This window comes from Desmodus rotundus, chromosome 11 (assembly GCF_022682495.2).
Source record: "Desmodus rotundus isolate HL8 chromosome 11, HLdesRot8A.1, whole genome shotgun sequence".
Lineage (NCBI taxonomy): Eukaryota > Metazoa > Chordata > Mammalia > Chiroptera > Phyllostomidae > Desmodus > Desmodus rotundus.
The window spans coordinates 92,215,817-92,230,214 of NC_071397.1; the positions used below are offsets into that span (position 1 = coordinate 92,215,817).

The 14,398-nt window shown below is 44.8% G+C and overlaps 1 protein-coding gene across 1 annotated transcript in view; it reads left to right on the plus strand.

Annotated features, from left to right (window-relative positions):
• MTHFD1L (methylenetetrahydrofolate dehydrogenase (NADP+ dependent) 1 like) overlaps window positions 1–14,398 on the plus strand; it is a 158,598-nt gene that overhangs the window by 106,733 nt on the left and 37,467 nt on the right. Inside the window, exons 25-26 of the mRNA XM_053914293.2 lie at window positions 7,588–7,695; window positions 9,931–10,083. Of these exons, the coding sequence (XP_053770268.1) occupies window positions 7,588–7,695; window positions 9,931–10,083 (261 nt within the window). The remainder of the gene's footprint in view (window positions 1–7,587; window positions 7,696–9,930; window positions 10,084–14,398) is intronic.

Here is a 14,398-nt window from a genome sequence, read left to right on the forward strand (position 1 = left end):
GTCATCAAAAATTAGTGGTTCTGGGCTGGTTAAATTGATCATTCTTCATTGGGGTAAGGAAAACGGGCCTGTGCTGGCTTGCGGAGTGTTGTGTTAATTCTGCCATTTGCTTATAGTTGGATAAAAATAAAAATATTGTGAGAACTGATAAAAAAGAGTTAAGTTTCTAAGTCATCTCATCAACACTATAATGAAACACCTTTGAACAAAACGATGTTACTGGAGGACCCGCTGAATTCCTTCCCTTGACCTTGCTGTCCCGTTCTGTTGGAGAGAATAAAAGCTCGCCCACGTGAAGTGCTTATTGTCACCGTTTCACATGGACAAATGCAGACTTTCTGGCGAGGAGCCTTTTTTCTTTCCCAGGCCCTCACGATCTCTACCACGCCTCCCAGATGCCTTAGCGGCACAAGATTCTCTGGGTGGCCCTGTTGCTCAGGCCCAGCGAGCCAGCAGGGATAGCTGTAGCCACTCGGTGGTCGACTCATGGAAGTCAGCACCTTTGGTGGCTCAGATGTGCTGGTTTGCAGCCAAGGACATGCCCTGTGTCAAAGATACTGGGTCTATTGTTCTCAGTAACAATGCGGAGCTGCTCCCGTGACCTTAGGGTTATGGTGTAATGTTCCCTTTGCACCTTAGGCATGCTCCGTATAAATTAACAGAACGGTTTCACATTCTACTTTTTTATTTGAAGTACAGGAAAGGCTATTTCCCAAATAGCACTTGTCGGTCTTTTAAAATCCATGTTTCATTTAAAATACAAAGTGAAATTATTGCTGTGTCCAGAGATTTTTATTCAACTAAGTTTATTCACTGATCCCTGTTTTCAAGTGTTTCATGGACATTGGAATACGTTGTGCCGATACCACAGCATAGGGACGTTTAATTCACGTGAAGTCCACCCTGTGGCCTTGGTGAAACGGAAGAACAGAGTAGCTGTTGCTCAGCGTGGCTGCTGGAGACACAGCAGTGCAGCCGTGGTGGGCTTACGGAGAGACGGCAGAGTGTTGATAGTAGAGTATTGGGTAGTGTTTTCAGGAGTCTTCTGGGGCCTCTCAGGGCTGCCGACTGTGGAACCTGACCTCCAAGTAAGATGAGAAGCCATTGTATAAAACTTCCATATTTCTTATTTTCTTCAATTCTAGCAGCTTCGTTTTTAACTTTCTATATCACTTAATGTTCTATTTCACTTTATTTTTGTTCATTTTCTTCCACCAAATTTTTTGGTGGAAGAAAACAAAACAAATTTTGTTTTGGACCAAAACAAATTTTTTTTTTAAATTTCAGTAACTCTGCCTCTGGAACTTATAGATCAGTTTTATTCCACCAAAAAAGCAGGTCTTAAATGACTTAATTTAATAATTCCGGCAGGCTCCCCCAGGGTTTGCTGTCTAACTTGGAGTAACTCAGCTTCCCTGATGCTGGATTGTCGTGTCCACAAAACAAACGTTATGGAGCGTAAAGGCCACCACGGCCTCTGCTTTACCTTCCTGATGTCACTCAGCCTTTATGGTGGACCTGCTCTGTGCAAGAGACAGTGTGACCGTGTCACAGCTGGTCACAGTTACTTCCCAGAGCTGGGATGCCCATAGTTACTTTCTGTGCTGTGCCTCTGCTCGCAGGTGACTATTTAAATTTAAATTAACTAGAATTAAGAATTCATTTCTTCAGTTGCACTAGTCACATTGCATCTGCTTGACAGCCCCATGAGGCTCGGGGCTCCTGGGCCAGAAAGCACAGAGACAGAACATGTCCATCAGCACAGGAAGTTCCCATTGCGCATCTCTGTCCGGGGGTATGTCAGTTCCCTGAATACACATTGAAGAGGTTAGGGAGGTGATTGAAGTGGAATGTGTTCAGTTATATTCTTGGTGCAGATGAAGATTTCACACACTGTTAGTTCAAAAATGACCAAAAATACTAGTCTAGACACCAAGCTTTGTGAAGTAGCTTATTAAATGTCAAGGACAGTACAAATAGAATAGTCACTAGTTCCAGAATAAGCCTTCTGTTTACTGCTGCTCACACCTTGACTTGTGCCTTTCTCTTAGTGTGGAAAATAGTCTTCCTTTCCATTGGTTACTCAAATCTGTCGCGTCCTTCGAGCCTGATTCAGGGTCCTTTGATTCAAGGTCCTTGTTTCCGTCTCGCCCACTTTTGCTGCTTTCCAGGCCTTCGCTGTGGTCTGCGGTCTCCCTCCTTTAACAGAACGTCTGCACAGAGCCCCGGCCACACACTGCTCTGTCAGACTTGTTGCTGCACCACTGTCCCCAGTCTGTCGCCAGTTGTTTGTACAGAAAGTCCCTGAAGTTGTTTGCACGCTATGACATCTCGCAAGTACCTGCCATCCATGGTTATTCATTCACTCAGCAGATGTTTATGAAGCACCTACTGGGTGCAAGCCTCCATCCTAGACATTAGGGATGTGAGGATGAAAGATGTGAATAAATAAATAGCAAATATTTACGGAGCCAGGGATGATTACTGCATAAACACGCAATTTATTTTACCCCTGTATTTGTTTGATAACAGCTGTCATTTACCACAGGGAATATCCAGTCCAAATCAAGATCATTGGACTGAGCTTGGCTTTTTTCTTTTTCTTTAATAATTATGCTTCTCTCCAAAATCAAGCACAAAAACAGCAGGAAGTTCCTTGCCTGCTGACCCACTGTGAGCAGATCGTATGCAATGCAAACTACCTTACCAGGACAGTTTTTAGTTTTTATATTAAACCCAAACGATCTGTTAACTGAGATGTTCCTTTCATTTATTTACTTGTACATGTAAGTGAAAAAGAAGAATTGTGGGAGGAGGCCCAAGAGAACTTTGGGGTTTCTAGCTCCACTGAGCTGAATGAAGCACTCCATTTATTCAGCAGGCGGGCCAGAGGACACGCACCCAGGGTGGTGGGGGTGCGCTCTCCCCACGTCCTTGCCTTAGAAGCCAGTCAGGGAGCATCTTCATCATCTCCAGGTTCGGCGAGACTAGGGTTGGGAGGGACATCAGAAGTGCCAAACATATATTTAGGTGGGGTCGGAAACTAAGGGTGAGGAGAAATCGGGCTTCCCGCCACGGGCCCCTTCCTGCTGTCTGCACAGCCTTCTGTTTGGGTCATCTATCGTGTGCGGGAAGTTGCAATTTTCCTACAGGAAATGAAACCACGACCACACAGTTCACAAAGTCAGCCTGGCACCTGCTTGAAATTCCCACAACACTTTCAAATACATGTTAGAAAGGAAGACAGTTTAGTGGTTGACAAAAAAGTCTGTATTTCCTCATGCCCAAAGGAATTGAAAGCTGGGTCTCCAAGAAATAACATTTGTCCAGCCAGGTTCACAGCAGCATGACTCACAATAGCCAAAAAGTGGAAATAATGCAAGTGTCCACTGACGGATGAATGGATTTTTAAATGTGGTAAATACATACAATAAAGAATTATTCAGCCTTAAAAGGGAAGAAAATTTGGACACATGCTACAACATGGGTGAAATTTGAGGACGTTGTGCTAATTGAAAAGCCAGATGCAAAGGACATACGTTGTCTGCGTATCATTGCGGTTACGTGCAGCACCTGGGGGTCAGATTCGCAGAGACAGCAAGTAGAACAGTGGCTACCAGGCAGTGGGGAGTGGTGTCTGCTGGCTACAGAGTTTCCGTGTTCAAAGATGGAAAGCGCTCTGGAGACTGGTTTTACAACAATGTGAATATACTGAAGAATAGGGAACTGTACACTTAAAAATGGTTAAGATGGTAAATTCTGTATTACGTCTGTTTACCACAATTCAAAATTAAATATATATGTATTGAAATAAGTATTTTCGTCTTTAAAAGCTAATAATAAACCGATTAAATGCCTACCCACGCCAGTACCTTCAATAGTCACCCATGCGTCCCCGTGGAAAGGTTACACTCACCAACTTCACTTTCAAATCAGAGAGTGCGGTAAATAGTGCGTTCTGTTCATTAAACGTGTGGTGAGTAGTGATTCCTGCTCTGCTGTCATTTTGTTTTTCTTCCACAGAAAACAACTTTTCAGTCCCTACGGCCCTCACTCCATAGTAATATTACTTACGGTTTGTGGAGCGTGGCACTTTCTCTGCCTTGCTTCCACAATGCAGTAAAATGATGTACAGTATTCCTGTCCACATCTCAGGGACGAGGAAACAACTTTAGAGAGGTGACATGATTTAACTAGATTAAGAAGGGACCATGTTAGCCCTCCTGCCCCATGACAGCTGCCCAGCAGTGCTGCACCCCACAGAGGGCTGGAGTGGCCCGGGTCAGGGCGGGGGTGGGGTGGGGCAGGGTACAGGCAGAGACCGGATGCCGAGGGGACACTGCCTGGGGAGCACTGTATCCTCAGAACGGACCTCCCTGACTAGGCATGGTCATCGTGCTTGCTCTGTGAGTGCTGGAAATACCTTTCAGCTTCCTATTAACTTGTATTTCTTAAAAGGGCTGCTCCTCGCAAGGCATTTATTGACCTAAGAGGAGATTGTATTAGCTTAAGTGCAGCATCCACAGCAGGCATTTCAGTGCCCATCAACTTGTTGTGCTGATGTGAGATGGTAGATTCATGGAAAGAGCCTCCTCAGTGTTATCTAGAGCACATCATTGCCTGGACTTGCTCATCGTCTCTTGTGACTATTGAACCACGTGGAATCCGTGTTTAGTCAACAGGAAATTTAGAGACATTCACTCATGTGTTCAACTGTATCTTGAGGACATACTGTGTACTCTAGGGGCTGTCTTATATCCCACCTCTAAGTGAACAAGAGGTGGTCCTTGCCCTCAAAGGGTTTATAAACCATTCTTTATTCTTCAGCTAATGGGAACATTGAATATTTTACATTCGAAGTCACCCTCATGGTTATTATGCCCCTGGCCCAGTCTCAGCTTGACACTCACGCAGCAATTCTAGCTGCAACATTCTTGGCACCACACCCGCCTGATCCGGTACCATTCGAGGTCCATCGGTGCACCCTAAGATAACGTGAGGTTTGCCAGCAGCCACTCACTGCCAGGCCCCGTTGAACCTCCAGTCCTGGGTATCACCCAGCTGAGAGCATTACAAGGGCATCCGGACGTCAAAGAAGAGAATGCCTACCTGTGCGTGAGGAGCACCAGTCAAGGCTTCCTGGAGAAGCTGGCCTTGGGGAGGGATCTTTGCGAGCTCAGGGAGTTGTAGCAGAGGTTGATCTCTGAGGTTTACCAGGCAGGAACTTCACCACGTGCAGGCCCCAGAAGCAAGAAGATAGGGGAACATTTAAAGATACAGGGACTTATCTAGTGATGCTTCAGAGCACATCCCACTCAGATGCTTAAGTGCCAGAACAAGGTTTTGTTCTTTAGTAGGCCATGGAAAGCTGAAGATTTTTGAGTACATTTCAGGAAGGTTAGACTTGTGGTACAGGAGAGGTAGTAGAAGTGAGGAGACCCTCAGGAAGCTTTCACAGTAGGTTATCCCATTAGCATCTCAACTGAGAACACTTAGGAGGGTCATTTTCCCCACATCCTCACCTACCCTTGATTTTCTCATACTTTTCAGTGTTACTAATCTAATGGGTGTCAGCTGGTTTTTCTTCTTTTAATTTTCATTCCTTGATTACTAGTACGATTGAGCATTTTTTCGTATGATTATTAGTCATACTCCAGTTGCCCAGCATTAAATATTTCTTTGTCTTTCTCTTGATTTGTGGGATATTTTTTTATCCATTCTAATAACTAATCTTTTGCCTTTTAAATATTTGCATATATGTCTCCCAGATTGTCCCCAATTCTTTAACCTTATTTATAGTGTCTCTTCTTATACAAAAGTTTTAAATTTTAATGTAGTCAACTTTAGGATGTATTCTACGGTTACCCTGTTTAAGAAATTTCCCCTAACTTAAGATCATAGAGTTCCCAGTGTTTTCTTCCAACATTTAGAGTTTTAGTTTTGAAGTTTATGCCTTTATTCCATATTGGATTTATTTGGGCAGCTGGTGTGTGGTAGGAATACAATTTTCTTTCTTTCCAGCCAAAAGTCAGTTGGAAAGGCAGCCCTTTCCCTATTTTGTGCCGTTTCTGCTCTGTTCAGTCCCACACCCGCTGAGGTGTCTTTCTGGGTTCCTTCTTGTCTTCCATTGATTAATTCACCTAGTTCTGAGCTAGCACCACATGGAATTACTTAGCACAGTTCTGTAGTGTGATTGATACCTGGTAAGATGATGAGGCAAGTCCTATTGTCTTTGTTCTTTTGGTTTTATTTATTTTTGAAGTTATCTTGCCTATTTATGCCATTACTCTTTGTGATGAATTTTAGAATTGATTGGCCAAGTAACCAGGAGTGCTCTTGGGGTTTTCACTGGAATTGCATTGAATCCAGGGATTGTTTGTGAGAACTGACATCTGTACGGTATCGAGTTCCCTCACCTGTGAACAGAGTATTTCTCTCCAGTGAGTCAGATCCTTTTATGTCCTTCACTGAAAGATTATAATGACTTGCATCTTCCATTTTTTTATTTGTTGAAATGTCCAATATTTAAGTCCCAGACCACAGAACAACTTTACAGTAATAAAAACTATGGTAATGAAAAACACACTTGAAAGCAGTTTGGGTTCTATCAGATTGGGAGGGCGGAGTTACCTTTTGCTTTCCCTGTTGGATACTTCCCTTTCCTATGTGTATCAGCATAATTTATGCAAGTGCACCGTTGGCCATTGCCAAGCGCAGTGCTTGAGGCAGGCCGCGAGAGACTTGTGCTCCTCGCTGATACCCCCTCTCTGCACTTGGTCCAGCAGCTGTTCACCCACTCAGGAGTAAGCCCACTAACTGCATTACACCTGTATTTTCTACCCACAGCAAAATTCTGAATGATTTTATCAACCGCCTTGCTTACCCCAAGAATCACTTTATCTGTGGTGTATTCCTTTCCTATTGAACCATTCTGGTTTCTTAATATGGCTTTAACCATTTTGCCAGCAGGCCGCATTCATATTTTCCATTTAGCGTTATGGAAGATTTTTCATCTTCTCTTCACACACTTACTTGTCTGTGTCTAATCTTCTTGGATTCTTCCCATTCTCCAAGATTTCTCATGATATGCTAAAGTGACTCTAGCGTCAGCCTTTGATTTCCCAATAGTGTTTGATCACATCAGCATTTATATTAAAATCTCAACCCATTCCTGCTCACGAAAAATAAACTGTTCTTTACTACGTTCTCTGTCGTATAACTGGAGTTGGGACCCACTTAGAAACCAGCACTCACTATTTAGTCAGGAGACTCCTGTGCTGACTTACAATACCATTAAAAAGCATAGGAGAAACTACATTTTTAAAGATGCAATGGATAAACATGATTAACTAGAGAAGTAGCCTCTAAACTGGCTGAACATCTAAGGCTTCTTACTCGCTAGTTGGCCTCTGATCTGAAAATGTCAGGACCGTGACGGTGGCAGAGGACACACATGCTCGCTTCAAGTGCCAGCGCTGCTGAAGAGGGAGACTGGGGGGCCTTGTCAACAACTGCAGAAGCTCGCACAGGGTTTTCCCTTCATTCTCGGACCAGATAATGATTTTGCTGTCCTTTGTGTTTCTCCAGCTTCCCATTGTGGAAAAGATAAGAACCATTGCCCAGGCTGTCTACGGGGCCAGAGACATCGAGCTCTCTCCTGAGGCACAATCCAAAATTGACCGTTACACGCAGCAGGTAAAAGTTATACTTTTAGGGGTGGGAATCCACCTTGGCTCTTGAAGTGTTCACCTTAACTGAAGACTTATGTATGTCTCACCAGCTGAACTTGTCTTGATCTACTTTGTGGTCCGCCAAGACTGAAATACTGTCCTTGAGTGTAGCGTGCTGACTGTACCTGACACATTGTGGCAAGGGTATCTACCCTCTGATGTATGCATCGTTGACTTTTGTGGTTGTAAATATGTCTGCTGTGGGTGGTGTCCGTGTTTCTGCGTGGTATGTGATCTTTAGTCCCTCCCACTCAGCCAGGAACATTGCAACTGTCCTTAGATGTGGGGCTGTGGTCAGATTTAGGTGGTCTGCATACTCCATCTTCATTTCAAGTCTCTAACCACCTTAAAAAGGTTAGCATGGCACCCGGTTAGGCAAATACGAGTGCAGCATATAAAGATAGGGGTGGGAGGGTGGTCTTTTTTTATACGAGTAGTTCATTGGCTTGGTGCTGAGATGGTTCGCCAGCGTTGAAGGCTCCATTCTCTCCTCCAAGCAGCTGCGCAGGGGGCTATGATTCAGCAGCATGGGTCCTTATCTGATTGCAGAACAGTCGTGGGTAATGGACTTCACTGCAGCACATTTAACCACCCCAAGCAGAAGGACCTTGAGCCTTGAATGGCCCATCCAGTTTGCCAGATAGAAGTCATAGCACTTCGAAAGCTTGGTGGCAAACAGCTTCAGTATGAGCACCACCAGGCTCTTTTTTTTTTTTTAATTCCCTGACTCCTTAATCCTATTTGTAAACCACATTTGACATCTGTTAAATACCGCTAGTGCCAACCAGTTTTCTCCCAGGTTTGATAAGTCAACCAAGAACTCATTCATCCTTGGAATTTTTCATGTATGCACTTGACTTGTGCTTTAGGGGGAAAAAAACGATTCCCAAACATTATTGTGCGTTCAGGCATCGTTCCATGGTGAAATGACACTCATGTGCAATGAAATGTTTGAAATAAGTCATTGTCATGAGGAGTTTTTTTAATTGAACTTTTAATATTTAAGGGCTATCATTTAGTCTAATACAAGGTCCTTCCCTTGTTTTTCCTTCTTAAAAGGCGCTTTCTTTTATGAAGTAATACGGCGATGGTGTACGGCATATTATTTGTTTGTTTTTACTATCCGTTCCTGGCAAAATTTTAAACTGGCAAACCTACGTCAGCTCGTTAAAATTATTTCCATTGTCTACCTGCTGTGCTCCACGCCTGAAACTGACACAAAATAGTGTTGAGTGCAAACCGTGATTGAAAAATAAAACTAAAAAGATGATTGCAATGTTTGAGTGATCTCTGAAACCCACAATCCTGGGCACCATTGCTGCAGGGCAGGCCGATGTGCCTGCTCCCCGGCAGGATTCTGATCAGCACGTAAGAGTATTACAGCATCTCGAAAGGAAGGAGCTCCACTCAATTGAGTCCAATCCATTGCACTCAAACATGTTTCAAATAGTTTTAGGTTGAATCATAAGAAATTCTGTGTGGGTCACCTCTGAAGACTGCATTCCTTTTATCTCTGTCTGCCAGAGAATATTCCTTAAAAGTTATATGTCAAGTATGTGGTTGCCCTTAATTAGCAAAGTCTCTAAAGGGCCACTATGTACCCTTTAATCAGAACCAGGCTGGGAGGACACTGTCCTTTTTGTGAGACACCACACGTGACTTCCTGCTCTTTCACCTTTGGAACGCTGGGTCAGGCGAAGCCTTTGGTCCTTAAAAATAAGAAGCTTAAGTAGTGACCTCATCTTAGTTCCTATAATGTAATCGCAGATCAAATAGCCACGATTCATAAACCGACACAAAGGGGCCCTTTGCTTCCCGACAGCCTCCAAGAATGAGTGAACCACGTGCTTGAAAGCCCTGCTACGAAGCCTTTCCCCAGATTACCTTTCTGAGTCCCGGATATTAATATCCTTGGACAGTGATTTGTGCAGCTGCTGCTGCTGCTTTGCCTGGAAATAGCCCACTCTGCCCCAGACGCGCACACAGTGCTGCCCTCCTATAAAGAGAATTCTCCGAAAGAAGTGGTAGACCCCCGAGCCTGCTGCTGGGAGACGGGTTTCTGCCCCATCTTCTTGCTCAGTGAACGGGTAGTAACCGTCCCTACTGGGTGCCCGGACCTGGGCTGCAGGGGTTGTGTGGAGTCAAGTACAAGGGACTAACATGTGCACCCAATGAGCACATTTCCTGTCCTTTCTTACAGGGTTTTGGAAATTTGCCCATCTGCATGGCAAAGACCCACCTTTCTCTCTCTCACCAACCCGACAAGAAAGGTGTCCCCCGGGATTTCATTTTACCCATCAGCGACGTCCGGGCCAGCATAGGCGCTGGGTTCATTTACCCTTTGGTTGGAACGGTGAGTAACATCCTCCAAAACCTCCTTCCATCTGTACGTCACGATACCTAACATCCTCGTTCTGCCAGCGCTCTGCAGATCAGGTGTTGGGAAGTATTTGCTACTTTCCTCAACATTTCCTTCCACCGTAAAAACACCTCTGCCATTGTGGTTTGGATTTTTCTGTTTGTTTGGATCATGTGTTCGGGATCCCTTGAGTCATAAAGCTGAGTCTGCTTATAGATCTCAGAAGAGCGTGACTTGGGGGAATTCAGTCTGCTGTTTCAGTGGTAGGATGGCTTAGTGTAGTGCTCCTTGGTCTTCCTCACATCATTGCTCTCAGAACGGTAAGATTTCCCTGAAGTGCAGGGTCCGTGGAGGCAGCTGCTCATGCCGGGAAGGACCAGCTCCATCCCCACCCAGGGCTGGGGACTCTGTGTTCCACCCGGTTCCCTGTTTCTCAGTGCATCACCTGGGAAGCTCTGCAGGTCACAGGAGTTTTCGTTTTTGATATTACTGTAATGGGGCTGCATTGCCGTGGGATCATTATGATGTCATTTCAGGTTCTCTGTGGGTGAAGGGGAAACAGCAAAGCAACGAAAACTTATTCATACACTTAAAGTCCGTGATAATGGGCTTCATACATAAAATGCTTCATTGCAGCCGCACAAGAAGTGATATGATGGTCTTCCCTGGGGAACTATCAGTGGCTGAAATTTGACTTCCCTTCATGGGAGTGCTCCTGGATTCGATTTAGACCAAAATTTCTGCATCGTCATTATCGTTATTGTTACTGTTGTTACAAACTGATCCAAGCCCAAACAGGAAACATGACAACGTTCTTAATAAGCCATGTGGCTCTGTTACTATGCAGACAAGCAATGGATAGGCAAAAAGTGCAAAAAAATTAGAGTTCTTACCTTGATGTTCACACATATTTCATATAGTATTAGGCAACACGTTTTCAAGAGCTGTTTTTTAATTCCTAATACACGGGAGGCCCGGGGATCCTAAGAGGAGAGGGAGGAGAGGGAGGAGAGGGAGGTGGCTTTGCACATCCCGGAAGCTCCTAGAACAGGAGGCCTCCCCTTGTGAACTGGGCTGGCAGCAGCTAGTCCTGCTGGGGTCAGGGGGAGCAGGGGTTGGGAAGAAGAGGAGGCTCCAGACCACTTCGTAAAGGGCTCACCCTCTGACTAGGGAAACAGTGACCCTTCCCAGGGTGGGCCATATGGCCAGAGTTGGACGGGTGGGGAGGCTGAGGAACGGGACTGGGATGGCAAGACAAGGGCAAGCCATTAGGGATCTCAGCTGCCATCGGAGAGAACTTGGATTTTCCCCCATGCATGCTGGGGAGTGAACATAGTGTGGGTTTTGTGTTTGTTTGCTTGGTTTTATTTTTATAAGAAGGCAAGAAGAATGCAGTCTGGTCTGGTCTGGGCAGCAATGGGGAGAACATTCAGAGGGCAGGCCCAGACCCAGGGGACACGTTTGATCAGCTGGGGCAGAGGGAGCCGTGGTCGGCACTGTGGCTGTGGAAGAGTAGGTACGGAGACAGACGCCAATGGGAGACATATTTTGGGAGCCACCTACCTGTGGGGTGCAGGGGTTCACATAAAACGGGCACTGAATGGCATTGCGGAAAAGGCACGACTGAAGGTAAAAACTTCAGCTCAGTGGTCCAAAGGGAGGGGGCAGGGGAGAGAACTGACCACAGAGGGAACCTCGGGGGTGACGGAGATGCTTCGCATTTTGACTGTGGTTACGGTTCCATGACTGTGTACGTTTGTCAGAACTCATAGGCCTACACCCCTAAAACGGGAAAATTTTACTGAGTATAATTTAAATGTACCTCAATTAACAAAAACGTGTATGAGAAGAGCTCGCTTTAATATTCCTTAGAACAGCCTCCGTGATGGCAGCCCCTCTGGGCTCAAGTTCTCCTGGGCTTTGTTTGAAGGCGTGTGCTTGGGAGTAAGAATTCACGTGCAGTACAGGCCTGGTGAGACCAGGCCGCCGAGAGAGACGGAGCCACGTGGGGGGCCATGTGGAGCATGAAACCGTGGGTGTAGTGGAGGGGAGGTCAGCATAGTTAATGATCTGCCCCACCATGAACTGTGCAGGCTCGGAATCCCAGAGTCGTTCACCCGACAGGTTCCTTCATTCATTCAGCCAGGGTGCGTGAGACATTGTGCTCAGTGCTGTAGAGAACCCCAAAATGAAGATGCCTTTTCCATTACAGGTAACCTTACAGCTCATGGAGGTCGATGGAAGTCAGTTAACAGAGAAAAGGGTTTGATGTAAAAATTGTGAATCCATGAATGATAACTAATTTCTTAGCATTCAGTAGTCATTAAAAACCATACTATAATTTAAAACCTTTGGGATCACTAAACAAATACATGCTATGAACTTCTCCCACACCAGTGACCCCCACCATGTAAGACCAGTTCTGGAAAATCAGAATGGTCAGCCCAGCTCCTATGTGAACACAGTCTACCTGTCCTTGGCTCCCCATTGATGTGTGACTAGTTAGAAACTCAATGTGTGGACTGCTTCTCCAGGAGCAGCTTCAGGCCCACAGAGTGTCCCAAAGAGAGGCCTCTGCCCCCTTATCACCCCGGCCCTGGGTGCAGCTCCGCTGTGGCCACAGCAGAGCAGGGCAGCGCACGGAGCGGAGCAAGGAAGGACTAAAGATGTTCCTGGAGATCAGGAAACTGTCCCGTGGAGGCCGTGGCCTGAGAGGTCTGCTTTCTATGCCTGCAGGGACCGCCTAATAAGGGTGGGTATTTACTTTTACTTGACCCCACTCTGGGCCCTGGACAGCCTGCTAAAATGCCTCTGACATTCATCACCAGGAAGCGAGAAGTAGGGTAGTGATTTCCTGCTGAGATGACCGGGAAGGAAAGGGGAAGGGGGACCCCAGGGGACTGGCTCCTGCAGGTGGGAAAATCCCAGCATAATGAATCACTCTGACTCTTAATCACTCAGCATGGGCTCATCTGAGTGTCTTTGAAATACATATTCATGCATGCACTCCAGAAGGAAAGCCCAAACTGAGATCTCAAAATCAGAAAGCTTGTCCACTTTTATGCAGTGTTCATTCATTCTCTCATTCATTCACTTATTCATTTATACCAACAGCATGCATGAGGTGTTACAAACCACACGGAGGGTAAATAAGATCCAGCCCTTGACTCTAGTAAATGAAACCACACAAGCACTCTGCGCTTTATAACAAAGGGGAAATCCCTTCTTAGTGTGTCCTCAAGGAAGGCATACTCCTCTGGCTACGTAGTAGGTCTAAAAGAATCATAATGCAAGCAAGTCCCCCCTCAAACCATAAATATCTTGCTGATTTGGGGAGGTCATAGGGTGGAATACTGGACAGTTTGTGTTTTTCTCCTCCAGATTTAGCTTTCTAAATATTTATTATCCTCCATCTTTACTTACAGGCCAAATTTTTCTACCATTATTTTATCATGTTCTATCTAGTGGTTCCTTTAATTGCGATTGATCACCCCAATAAAATCGTAACAATACCATGAACTGGTGTAGATACTTCGCTAGTACATTTCACTTCCCCATGCTGCTTGTACAGAAGCACCGGTATGGGGATCACTCAGCTTATGGACATCGGAGACCTTGGCTACCATTCTTACTGAATTAATTGGCAGAGTCTTTGTCTTCCTGTACGTAGCTAATTTTTCCTTCCTTAGATAACTGCCTTCGTTCCCAGTACGCCTCGTGTGCATTCTTGCCTCTCTTTAATTACATCATACTTATCTAGTCTTTCTAGCACATTGTGGAAAGCTACAGAATAGTACAGGATTCTTGACCAGCGCGTCTCCACTTAGCACACTTCCTTCTAAGAAGTCATTTAGCAAATATGGATTTTCGTGGGGAGAAAAGGGCAAATTATTTTTATGATTTTCCAACTCTATACAGATTATCCTGTTATGTTTCCAAAGTTCTTTCAAAGCTCATGGTTTATGGTGTTCAATAAACCTAATAGTTTACAAAAACTCCGAAAGAGTCTTGTGCCAAAAATACCCAGTAGGTGGTCTTTGTCTTATAGGCTCATTGTTTTGATATTGTCTTTAATTTCCTATAATTTATAAGGAATGTTTAATCATTTGGCATAAATTTCATGGCAAAAATATTAATATGTAAACCAAGTATGTGAAGTGATACTATTGAGAATTAAATTACATTCCACATGCAAAAAGATCAGAAAGACAGACACCAAGATCTGAACCTCAGGCCATGACATTATGAATCATTTTTTTTCTTCTCTTTACTTTTCTGTTTATTTTAAATCGTTACATTGAACACATGT